The 12894-nt window shown below is 40.4% G+C and overlaps 1 protein-coding gene across 16 annotated transcripts in view; it reads left to right on the top strand.

The window, feature by feature from the left end:
- LOC110984389 (single-stranded DNA-binding protein 3-like) overlaps nt 1-12788 on the top strand; it is a 102956-nt gene extending 90168 nt beyond the window's left edge. For 14 of the 16 annotated variants that reach the window (XM_022244554.2, XM_022244561.2, XM_022244567.2 and 11 more), the window contains 6 exons: nt 1028-1082; nt 4005-4061; nt 4875-4945; nt 5928-6000; nt 7385-7506; nt 8080-12788. In XM_022244554.2, coding sequence (XP_022100246.1) covers nt 1028-1082; nt 4005-4061; nt 4875-4945; nt 5928-6000; nt 7385-7506; nt 8080-8196 — 495 coding nt within the window. In that variant the 3' untranslated portion in view covers nt 8197-12788. The remainder of the gene's footprint in view (nt 1-1027; nt 1083-4004; nt 4062-4874; nt 4946-5927; nt 6001-7384; nt 7507-8079) is intronic. The other 2 variants (XM_022244562.2, XM_022244559.2) reach the window with 1 other exon arrangement.
- The last annotated feature ends 106 nt before the right edge of the window (nt 12789-12894 follow it).

The raw sequence follows: 12894 nt of genomic DNA, 5'->3' as shown, positions 1-12894 counted from the left end.
TTTTGTATTCCAAGCATTCATCAAAGTTTTTAATCAAAAACCTTTAAAATGCTTTCTACCTTTTTAAGTTTGCTGTTATTCATTTTTATATATACTCTTTTTTAGAAGCTGTAACTGTGTACGTGTACATGTATATGATTTTTGACCATTTGTATGTACCATTTGGACCATTTTTAGGGGCCACTTTCTTGTGGGTACTAAGTGTAACTGTGTAACGAGATTGTGTAGTGCATGTGTGGGGTTGGTTCCCTACCAAAAATAATGTCCCAAGTGACATATATACACATGGCTATATATGGATTCAGTGAATCTGTTGCTTTGTTCCTAAAAAGAAGAAGACATTGTGGTTGGTAATTCATCTCATTCCAACAACCGTCTGTTAAGCAGCATAAGTGCTGGTGTTCATACATGTAGTAGCTCAGTGAAATTTGGCCCAGACTTTGCTGTTTTTGGCCTGCCAAAGCAGCTTGTGATGTCATGTGTGGCAAACAATGTAGTGCTTTCTGAGTGGCTTCTGTCACAGATATCCACAATAAGCATGATCACGTCTTGGCAGAAATCCACGTCACGCAGGCATGCAAGTTTTCCTCCAATCAACAGATCTTTCCCTTCACTGCCCTTGTATGTTATCGCAGATTGAAAATACACTACAAGAATAAAGTCTTGTACAACTTTAGTAAGATTTCCATTCTTTTTCTTGTCTGGTCAAGTGCATGTCTCACAGAAGTCGACCATTTGCAGTGTTGTACTCGCGTACATCATGAGCCTCCACCAGTCCATCACAAGTCAATGTTCATGTATTGTCAAGTCGGGTTACAAGCTGCTCCAAAAAACTGTGGCAAAAGCAGTCCTACTGTACACGTATGTCATCCTTTGTCCTGTCATTCTCGACAGGACATGCAAAAGGACTTGTGACTGGACATGGGATGGGCTCAACTGCACCACTGTTCATTTGTTGGAAGATGCCTTTTGTTAGTAATTTGCAGGTTGATTGAACAAACCACTTGTTGCTCTCTGTCCCTTCCAGGGTCCACCAGGCAGCGGAGGTCCACCCGGTACGCCCATCATGCCAAGTCCACAAGGTATGTTGGGGCTTCCGTCTTGCCTGCCCGTAGACTAGTTGGTTGCTGTAACACAAATGCCAGAGCTCTCTGGTCGATTCTTATCCTGCAAAATGAGTTCTGAGACCTCACCGGTCCGACTTCAATTCATTGACAATTGCAGGTTTTGCAAGCATATTTCTGCTGATTCCTTTCAGAGTGGTGCGAAAAAGCTGCAATTATGCCCAGACTTCTTCTTCACAAGTCTGTGTTTTAAGCACAACACAGTGAATTGAAACAACTTTTATAGCAGGTCTATCCTGAGTCTCAGTTTGCAGGATAGGGTCAAGTTGTTGTCTCGTTCGTCCCCCCCCCCAACACGCCGCAATGCCCGTACCCTTAGATATCCCCCAGTCACACAATCTGCCTACCCAACCCATCGCCGATTGTAGTTCTTGGTCCCTTTGTCCTTCCTGTATGCAATCAGGTTCCCAGTTAGTGGGTTCCAAGTTAAGAACTGCAACCACCGAACTGCATGGAGTACTCAGTTCGTGAATAAGCTATTGCAGTGGTTTTGTAGGTTTGTCAATTGATATCGTTGCTGAATTTCAGCTTTGAAACTACCTAGGTCTAATCACACCTTGGTAACATAATCTGATGAATATACATTGTGTGCTTGAGCAGAGCCATTCTGATTTGGCATACTCCTCTCACGCTTGAGGGAACACACTTGTCATTTGGTGACATTGTGATGGCTTTATTTCCCTCTCACCACAAAATCATCATGGAGCTTTCACCTGCTGTTATCTGCCTCACAGCTTCCAGTCAGCTAGTTGTTGCTATGGCAGTTGTCATCTCGCATTAAACTTGTCATCTTTCTGCGCACATCTTGCCATAGAGAGCATAGAGCTGTCAGGCTGCAGAAGGCACCACGGTGTCCTCATGCCAGCCCATCAATCCACCCTGATCAATCCTCAGTTTCTCCTGCAGCATGTTTGTTTCTAATCCACAGCGTGTCAAGCTGTAGTTCAGTTTTTGTATAACCTGCTTCCCTTTCAACCATCACTAACCGCTTCTTGCCTACTAACCCACTTGTTGCACTTGTTTCTCTGTACTTTGTTGTAACTTTTTCCCCCCGTATTTGCACCACACAATGTGAGTTTACCAAATCCTGATAATGTAGGAGTATTTTTGCCCACTTTTAAAAAGTCTCAAACTAGTGTCTGTGGTTTTTATTAACTCACGCTTGACTTGTATCTGTGCTGCTTCTTAGGTCTTTTTTTAATCATTTCAGGGGACAGGGTCTTAATCAATATCAATTGATATTCTGGAGTTAGGACCTTGATTGACAGTGTCTCATGAAAGAATGTGATTCTTTTTTAAACATATTTTATGAGTAGCTAGGCAAAATAAAAAAAATAGGCAGAGTGGTGAATTCAGGGTTATAATTATTTTTGAATAATTTAAAACACGAATTATGTAATTCTCAGTATCTAACCCCCTGCAGCTTGATGTAAAAAATATAGCTTTTATTGAGTTCAAGAAAAAGTTCAAGAAAAAATCAAACCTTTGCGGACAGACTTATATGTCCAAGTTCAAAGATGTTTTAAGCATAAAGTGGAGAAGCTGTGACAAGATGGTCATTGCAACAAGCTTGAGGTGCCTGCCTGCTCTAACAAACATTGCAAATATTATTTTTATCCTCCCTCTCCAATCATCGGATTCCCCCACGCTTTGACAAACAAACGCCAACAGTAACAACCTCACGCTGATGCATTATTTGTTTTGTTTTCAGTCATTGCTTCCGCCAAAAAAAAAGAGCATTTTGCATATATATTTGTCCACTTCTCCTTCGGAACTTGGCTCTTCTGGTGAGGTGATTTGTCACTGCGCGTCATGAGGTGCAAATGGATTTTAAAGAAAACGTTGAGGAGAGTGAGCTTCTGGTGTTCCAACAAATATAACACTCGTATGAGATAGCAAGATGTTCAACCAAGCCCATGGTAGAGGCTTGAAAGAAAGCGTATTCTGAAATATTACAGACCACTGCAGGAACCTGAATATTCATTACATACTGGGGAAACTGATTTTTTTTTTCTTTTAAGTGCTCTGATTTTTGTAAGTCAGTTGATACTGTTTTATTTTCCTCAAATGGAGAATAAATCAATCCTCAATAGATAACAACTCGCATTAGCAATGTAACACAAATGACCGATCCAAATGTAAGTGGTCCTTGTCACTTCCAAGTTCCAAGTATCACTAACAAAGGACACATTATCTGAAGAGTGTTCTTGGCTCAAAATGCATCCTTTGACTAACCCCTCAAAATGACTCTATTCAGCTGTAGTTGGGATCATACTTACAAGCAGCTCAAGCTGAAACCTAAGTACGTGTATTTCTCAACTGTCCTTGATTACCTTTATCTTTTTCTACCAAACCAAAATAACTGATATGCTCATGTACTAAAAACGAAGCCAATAATTACCCAAGATATTGTTATCCATACTGAAGTAATAATTTTCAATCTGTAATTAAAATGGTACTACTGCCTTTATTTTGATCGCGCAAAATTCACAACTCATATCCTCAGTCACAGCACTGGCAACTTCTTGATGTGGAACCTCTGAGATGAATTCATTCAAGAATCAAACAATATCTCTGTCATATTATACAGCTTTTCACACCTGATCAGTGCATGCCCTTTTGAAGATTTTTCATCCTGCCGCTGAGAACTGTTCGCAACGAACAACTAAAAAAGCAAGAGTGCATGTTCAGCTTATTCAATGCGCACTTTCAGGTGTACTTGTCGCGTGGGCTTCACAGTGATTGCATCTATCCGATGCAGTGGATCGTGATCCAGCATGGGGAGGGCACATGCACGCTCAATATGGATAAACATGTTCAATTTGCACCCTCGAAACAGTGAGACCCACAGGTGTTAAATCTGGCTGTTTTTGTACGCAGGCACCCCACAAGCTATGTCCTCGGACAGACGCATGTCACAGGGTAGCTCAAGAAGAGGTGACCATTAACTCCATAATTTCTGACATCCAATTTTTTGTTACCTATTGCCCAACGTTTTTAGCAGGAGGTTAATAGGGTTTTTTCAGTAAGACCATAGTTACTTTGGTACGCATCTGTACATTACTGTAATGAGCCACTCCCTGTAATGATGTACATGTGCTAGGATTCTTTGATTACCAGCCCTTGTTCAGAATAGGTATCTACCCCATAAAAATCATCAGGCCACTTGATTTTGGCCTAGCATTTTAATGTTTAGATTCAGAATTATTCAGATTTTGACCTTTTGTTTTGGTAGGTTTTGGGATTCACTCTTGCTTTGTCAGGGTGTAGTGTAGGCTTTACAGCTGCATGTAGATTGTTGACATAGTGACGAAACCTTTCTTATTCCATTTTTCATGCTGTGTGTGTCACCTTTATGAATACAAAAAGGGTTCGTTGATTTCCTCCGAATTCCAGGGGTGAGATTTGTCAGGTTTTTATCTTGATTGAAGGATTTTGAATCATCAGGATTTTATTGAACTCAGGAATTTTCACACAATCTCTTCAGTGTAGAACAGGCAAATGCATATGTATACCATAGACACCAGACTGCTGTGGAGCCCTCAAAACCTCTGGTAATTATTTTGTGACTGATTTTCCTCCAAACTTACCCCAGGTATTTCCTTTTCGCTTTCACAATGTATGGGTTGGTGCAGGTGCAGTCCACAAAGGTTTGCATGTTACACTAGTCTAGCTTTTCTTGCACCTTTGTTACTCTCGTACCTGTTCACTGAAATCAAACTCTGTTGATTGTAAATTTGTGTTCTTTAGATTCAACCAACTCGGGTGACAACATGTACACAATGATGAAACCAGTACCAGGTGGCAACATGGGACCAGGGGTACGTATTCTGAACAATTTGTGTCCTGGAAGTCGAATCTTCTTCAGAACAGAATGATTCTTGGCATTGCCCAATAACAGGGCAAGAGAATACTCGTGAAAGTGGAAAATAAGAACTGTAGCGAGAATATTTGTTTCTTGGACATCTGCTACGGGTAGTTGCAAAAAGAGAACAGATAAAAAGGGCTAGCAAACTTGCAGTGATTTTGAGAAGTTTGGTCGGCTTGAGGTTTTTTTAATTATTTAATGGTGTACCTCTAAGTTTCCAGTGGCTGGTGATTTTATCTTTTCTTCAGTCCTTAGGGTTTTTGGTAATTATTGAATTTCTTCAGCAAATATTTCATCTATTTAGGAGCTTGTCTGTCTTGTGGTAAATTTTTCTTCTAGAAAAAGAACATATCGTACCTCATACACACGGAATACCATCCTTCAACACGTAATACCATCCTTCAATACGCAATACCATCCTTCAACACGCAGTACCATCCTTTCAAAATGGACAAACTACCAGCTCATTTTGAAATTGGCAATTAAAATTGTTCTTCCCTCAGTTGCAATAAACACCCAAGGGGAAAATCCCATCTAGAGTGTTGATTTTTTATGATTGAATAAAAATGGATCTTACTTCCTCAATGCAGTCAGCAGTGGGATGAGTTCTGCCCTCAACTTTAATAAACATCTGGTTAGCTGGCAGCTTACTTTACTCAGAGCTCTGTGGCATTTGTCATGGACACTTTATGAAAGGTTGTGTATTTCAAGGTTGAAAGGACAGACATGGCTTACCAATGCTATACATTTGGCCTTGACTATCAAGGATCAATGACCGGCAGTGTGTTCCAATTAAAAAGAGTCACCTTAAAAAAACCTCAATAAAATTGCAAGCTTTTGATTGAACACAGTGTGTGTGGAGTGCTTTTATTTCAATTTTTATGGTTCAATTTTGAGTCATTTTGTTTCTCCTCCCCTTTTGTTTGATTGGTTAGAATTTCCCGATGGGATCTGGACCTGACGGCCCAATGCCCATGGGATCACAGGACATTCCTCCAGTAATGAACGGTAAGTCAGATGGAGGTGGAGGGCCATGATTGGAGGTAGGGAAGACATAGTAGGTTGTACTGTGGGATGCGGAAACCAGGAGAATTGTCAGCACTGCGACAGGAAACAGTCCAATTGGATTGGAAGTGAATGTTGGAAGCGTTTGATGGAAGGGTTTGGTGGAAGGGCTCTTGGTTTTGTTAGCCAGCGCATTGGTTCTCAAACTTTGCCTTTAAGGGACGGCGACCATTTAGACCCGGTTTGAAGAGGGCCCCGGTAGCCCACCCGGTATAATGCCTGCCCGGTATTCAGCCTACTTCAGGCCGGTTTAAGGCCTGTCTGCACATTGGCATTTCAAAGTCCCTGATGAAAGGCTTCCCCCAACATGCTTGTACAGATGAATAGGGGTCTAAGCGGATTAGTGTAAACAATGTATAGAGCTGAAGGATTAAAAACCACAAGCCGGTTCCATCTGGGATAGATTACATGTACCAGTACTTGCAAACAATAGACCCCGGGATGAAGAAGTTCGAGATCAACAACCAGTCCAGCATCCCAGGCCGGTAGCCAGGCCGGTATGAAAGGGGTTTTTGCAACCGGGCGAGCTTACCGGGGGGCCCTTTTCAAACCGGGTCTAAATGGTCGCCGGCCCTAAATTCACTTCTTGACCTAAGAAGAAGATGGTCAACCATTCTGATAAACAACGAAGTAGCTTTTTGAGATGAAGGTATGTGTATATCTACTTGCGATGTGTTTGTTACCTTCAGAATATCTGATCCACCATCATTTCAAGTGCAGTCCATAGGCGCGTGGACTACAGAGGGCAGTGTTTCTACTCTGATAGCACTGATTCCAATGTTTTTCCGCTTGAGGAGGGGTTCTTAAGCAGGGAACAAGTGTATCGCAGTGATCATAGATGTGCATGTATGGTTGCAGGTTTGGAGAAAAGTGAAACTGCAGAGCTGGACACCGTCTTGTGCACACCCTCTCTTGCACTGGTTTTCACTGAAATTTGCTCAACCTTAATGACCACACTTTTCCAAGTTTATTAATGCTGTACAGAAAATTTCCTAAATGAGGGAACTTCTGCAACTCTTTCAAATGAAAATACATGTTCAACATTTTTCAGAATGCACACACAGAGTGATCTTTCTTTTAAAGGCCTTGGACGATAAGATTCGATTAGAAAACTCAACTTTCTACATGTTCCAAAAAGTTACGCTCGTAAACAAAAAAGAAGGTTGAAAATGCTTGGACATCTACAGCTGTTGTGAACTCTTGTTTAATATTTAGCTGACCTAGGCTGCTGTCATTATGTAAGGGGGAAATGCTTTGTCAGAATGGACAATTTGACAGTGGCTTAGCCCGTATGCTCGTCATTCATCTTGCTTGTCTTGGATTGCAGGTGAGATGGATGGTATGCCTAAGAGTTCGCCAGCAAGCAATCAAGGCCCTGGGGGGCCAGGCACGCCCAGAGAAGACAACGGGGATATGAGCGGGCAGCTGTTTCCAAACTTCCAAGACAATGTAAGTCCCTGTGCCTTTGCCTCGCCCAATCAAGCATAAGCACCCTGCATTGGAATCTAAAGTTGACAATTCCATTAACCTTCATTTATTGAAGGATCACCCACAGCGTAATACTGTGACATGGAATTTTAACGTGTAAAAGGCCTGGTTCTGTTGAAATGAACCAGTAGATATTGACATTGCTCAACCCACTCAATGAAAGTTTGGCATACTTTTACTGTCATCTTCCGTGTTGTTCTGCATCATAAGGTCAATTTGTGTAATTGTGCAAAGTATAACATTTTGGAAACCGTGAATGAAAAACCAAGAGTACAAATCATTTCCAGTCAGTGTGTGGAAACTGTGAGGACAAATGAGGAATTGGAGTTTGAGGGCATGTTTGTTTCATATAGATCTAGATCTGGATTTATAGTGATCCCATTGCTGGTTCGCACCGTCCAGTGTGCGGGTTTTGGTGTCTATAAACCGACGACGGATCACTAATCAGTCGACAACTCTGTCAGTAGAATCCAAGTATGCTGCAGAATTTCTTTAATGATGGGCTTTGGTGTTTCTTTCCGTTTTGAATCCCAGGACCAGAATGAGTCAGCGGCGATACTTAAGATAAAAGAAAAAATGGAGGAGGAGGCAAAAAGATTCGAGAAGGAGACCCCAGGCGAACATCCCGACTACTTTATGCATCAACCCTAGCCACACGCCCACACGGACACTTACACACCCCCCATGCACACACACACGCACCCAACCGCAGCCTACTCCTGGTGCCCTGCGCCAAACTAAACTTAACCAATGACTGCGATATCTGGTGCTGCCCGCAGGTTATCAGTGTCAGTCACATGGTAAATTCTAAGAGGGGCCAGACTGCTTGACCTTCTGACCCTGTAGGCTGCCAACTCCAGTGCGGCCGTCATGGGTCCTCGCACCACACAGAGAGCAGAGAGGAAGGCATTTTGACCAGTTGAGGCTGGTGCTTATATGCATATCGGAGTGACCAGTTTCACTGTTTACCACAAAGTGCAAAGCAGATGGGTACTCTGTTGTATTGCAAAGCCTTTCTAACCGTTCCTTTCTTCAGTCTTGTACCCTGACTGCAGATAGACCAGTGTATTCTGAAACTGCTAGTTCTCCGATTGATACACACTCTCCAGCCCGCTTGAGAAATTTGTCATGTGACTTTGAAAAAAATTTAAAGTAGCATCCATGTCAAGAACAACAAAGAAAAGGCTATGACAACTGACGACATGTGACCCTCCGACCTTTCAACTTTGACACAGACTACCAGGCTGCGTACAACAAAAGAAGTATTCATGGGAAAGGTGTTCAAAATGTGAATAAGTACGAATACTGATAGAGGAACATAAGAAAATATTTATCAATCCCACCTGATGGTGGTTTCAACACCCGTATCTAAAGTGAGTCTCTTGTTGATAATATTCAAAGCATTCGCGAGAAAGAGTCATCAGTTCTTTATGTGTATAATTACGCTAGAAGTTTAACTCCGTTGAAATTGCCAAAGTGATGTGCCCACCAATCATTACGTTGTTACATTTGAAAAGATTTGTAAGTATTACATGATACGCTCCACCAGTATTCAAAAAAACAAAATCTGAAAACAGGATTTAGTTAGGTCTTAAGCACTTCCCCAAATTTCTAGGAAAGATAGTCTGTAGAACTATGCAGTTGTACCAGTGCCATGGGGTCTGAAGCATGCACAGTGCATTAAGGGAATCCATGAAATTCATTGAAGTGACTTGAAGAGTTTCTAAAATAGTTATTCAAGAAATTAATTATTCATCCAATACGTATTCAAAGTGCTACTTCAAAATACAAAGTGTGTAAAAAAAAACCAACCCATTATACACACAACTTTTTTAAGGATTGCTTTAAAAATACATAATATATGTAGAAAAAAACTGGCTCAGTAAGACTAAACGGAAAAGTGCCACTTAAGAGATTTTATGGAAATTTCCAGGCATATCTGCCAGAAAAGCTTGATTCATGTCAAGCCATTTGTGAAGGCCTTAAAAGCCCTTCAGAGCACAGTAACATTAAAAGTAACTGAGCAGTTAGAGAGAGCAAGGGCAGTACATGTACATGCCAAGAATTTTGCAGCTGTTTCCTCTTAAACTGAAACCGGTCCCGCCCGACATGAAGACTGCATTGAGATCCAACTGTAAATATTTTGTACCTACAAACCACACCCGCACACCACAACACCCCATGACCCATGGGGACTTGAGTAACCAGTATATGCATTGACATCTTTTGCAGACTTAAGTTTCTTTTTGAACCCACGAAACCCTCCGTGATTAATAAACAAATGTCAGCCCTGGAGGCTTCAATTTATCAAAAGACAACAATCTTTAAAGAGATGCTGGCAACATCTTGTTTTCTTGAGCTAGTAGTGGTGCAGTGGTAAAGCCCACCCCCGTCCTCCAATTTGTAAACACAATATAGCTTTCTCCATATCCTTGTAAAATCATGACTAAGCGTTAGTTCTTTCAAAAACAGTGCAGTGAAGAAAAGACTTCACCAAACAGGCCCCTGTGATCCGTGAACAAAGAAAAAAGTTTGATGAAGCAGTTAAGTTCTTGTAGTTTGTTTCTCCTTTTTTTTTTGAAAACATGATGGCAATTATGAAAAGACGATGTCAGGTTCTTCCCACTTAATAAGCAAGTGCAACTCCTGTCCCAAAATGCAATGTATTTTGTTAGAATTTTGTTGCTTTTTTAAGGCAAAAACCATCTGGAACTCTCTCTAGGTGTAGTTTTTAGGTATTCGGGTGAGTCATGCGAAGCAAGGAAGAAAGTGTGTTGAAAGTTGCAAATCCCACCTGTAAACAAGCAATGAGCTATGAACAAACAGATGTAAAGAACATACATTTCAAGGTCTTTTCACTGCATTAGAGAGCAAACCACAACTGTGAAATTAGGGTATGTAACACTGGACTATTTTTTCTTGGAGAAGCGTGAATTGGTGGTTAAAAATATGTTGTTTCAGTTTTAAGTCAAACTCCTCATTGTGAAGGTTTGAACGTACACGTAGGGTTAAACTTTCTTTTGCCCCATGGAGGTCACAATGGCTTGGGAAGAGGAAAACGCTGGCATTTATTTTGTCACAATAGACACACCATGAAAAATAGTCAGTGGAAATGTATTTAAAGTATTCAGAGAAGTCAGTGGAGTGAAGTGTACGAAATTAAATGAAGGATGACACAGGAATAGGCAGCAGACAAAATATGGACAAAAAGTTCCACTGCTAGGAACTAGTCGATTCTATGGCATTCCCGTTAACGATTTTGTAACCCTTTGTAAACAGACTGGACAGGGGAATGCGTATGTGTACAAAATTTGTACTAAGTGTTATTTGTAGAGTACGACGGAGAATCAAGAAAAACAAAGTGACAAAAGTTCCTTTATTTAATGATAAATATAACGATATCACTGTTTGGTGACATGTTCATGTATATGTTAGAAAGATGTGTGGAGAAATTGTCCCTTTTTCTGTTGTAGGACGTCTAGATTTTTTGTGGAAATTTTTGGTTGTTTTTGTGAAGCTGAAAGTGAGAGCTGATTGAAAGGGGTTGGGAAAGGACTGGCGCGTGTGAAGGGGTGGGATAGGGTGTTCTATTCATGAATTTAAAAAAGTAAATAAGAGAAATTAAAAAAAATGATTATAATTATTATTATTATTGGAGGTAGGTAGTTGGTTCTGTCCTAAAATCTGTGGGGAACATTTTATCTTTTAGCAAACTTTTCCTTTTTTTTCCTCCTTGTGCGTTTCTTCTCTTTTAAACGTTACCATAGTTTGTAGCTTTGTCTCACTAGCACTGCTTTGTATTTAAAATGCTTATATTGTATGTATTGTACGAACAATGAACTAATTTATGCGTTCAGTTAGGGTGTATCTCTGACTCTTTTATGAAGGCCTGCCAGAAATCTGTTCCTCGTGGAGGTGATTGAAGGCTGTTGGATCAGTGTTTGCGTGGCTCCTTTTGAAATATTTCAAACTCGCGTTATACTCGTCTGGTTTGCCCATTGTGATTGTTTCTGTTCGTGGATATTTTTTTGAAATATTTATTTATTTGCTGATTAAAATGCCCATTTCACTGTGACAAACCAGTTTCAGTTGCCCACAATCAAAGTGGACACAAAAAGGATGTACATGCATTGAGTTTCGTCCTGTGGCGAAGACCACAGCACAGGAGAAATCCACAGGTTTCCTGGGCCCAAATTGCACCGTGATTTTTCCGTTTCCATTGGTGGTTGTTAGTGTGGTCATTTGAATGCTCAACTCACACCTGATGTCCGCTTTCTGACATTGGTCACACCTTTTGTTAATGCTACCCAGCTAAGACTCTACCTCTTTTATTCTGACTGTTTTGTAGGCCTATTATTTATAGTTTGCTCACTGGTCTGAGAGAAATCAGTCTCCTCATTCAAGCGCTCCCTGTTCAGCTGTTGTTTATCTCTGTAATATTTTGTGCAAAAACAAAACAAAGAAAAACTGCCAGAAATTATTTGTGATCAATGTTTACCACGCTCCTGTAGAAAGAAAAAGCCACCATGTTTTGTGTTGTCTTTTTTTTTTTTTTTTGTTTAGAAATGATACACTGTACATACATTTTAAATATACAAATAAATTCTCTCGATGGGGGGTGGGGGATAAACGGTGTAGCACAATTGTACCTTGTTGCACCAGAACTTACAAATTGGTTCAAATAGGGGAGAGAATTTTAATTGTACATTGTAGCTTTACCAGAGGATATTTCCCATCATCCCTTGTGCTTTTATAATTGACCTTTGACTCATGGCGGCCATGTTTGTAGGCTTGTAATGTAATCTTGCTAGTCCACTGATGAGTGAATGTTAAGAGACGTGCATTATTTATTGGGAGATTTAAACTTCGTTTCAACTGATAATCTTCAAGAGATTCTCCCCTAGGGATTACCATGTTAACATACATTTAAGTATCATGTAATCATGTACAGTGAACCATTGATTTTTTGTACAAATTGTATTTTTCAAGTTGATCCTCCAATTCAAAATGGCCGCCATGTGAACAGGTCCATATATTTATTTGTCTTTGTAGTTAAAAGAAGGGCGTAATTTAGAACTCAAGAAAATGTTTTTTCCGCTGCCCGAGAGGAGCCTGTGGTTTAGAACAGTGGAGTAATTAAACCTACATGTTTTATCTTTATCAGCAATGTTATTAAGTTATTCTCATCCCATAAATCTTGTTCGTGAGAATGGAATAAAAGAATTGACTTTGTGTTCATGCAACCAAGAGAGAAAAAAAAAATCATTTTTCCTTGAGAAATGTTTAATTACCATGAATTTTTCCCCGCACTCTCCGAAAATAATGGCTTCTTCCTTGGAAAACCTAGAT

This window comes from Acanthaster planci, linkage group LG12, assembly GCF_054643075.1.
Source record: "Acanthaster planci isolate LZ-2023a linkage group LG12, COTS_SCS, whole genome shotgun sequence".
In the NCBI taxonomy this organism is placed as follows: Eukaryota; Metazoa; Echinodermata; class Asteroidea; order Valvatida; family Acanthasteridae; genus Acanthaster; species Acanthaster planci.
Note: the sequence above shows the minus strand (reverse complement) of the source record. Positions and strands in the feature narration are given on the sequence as shown.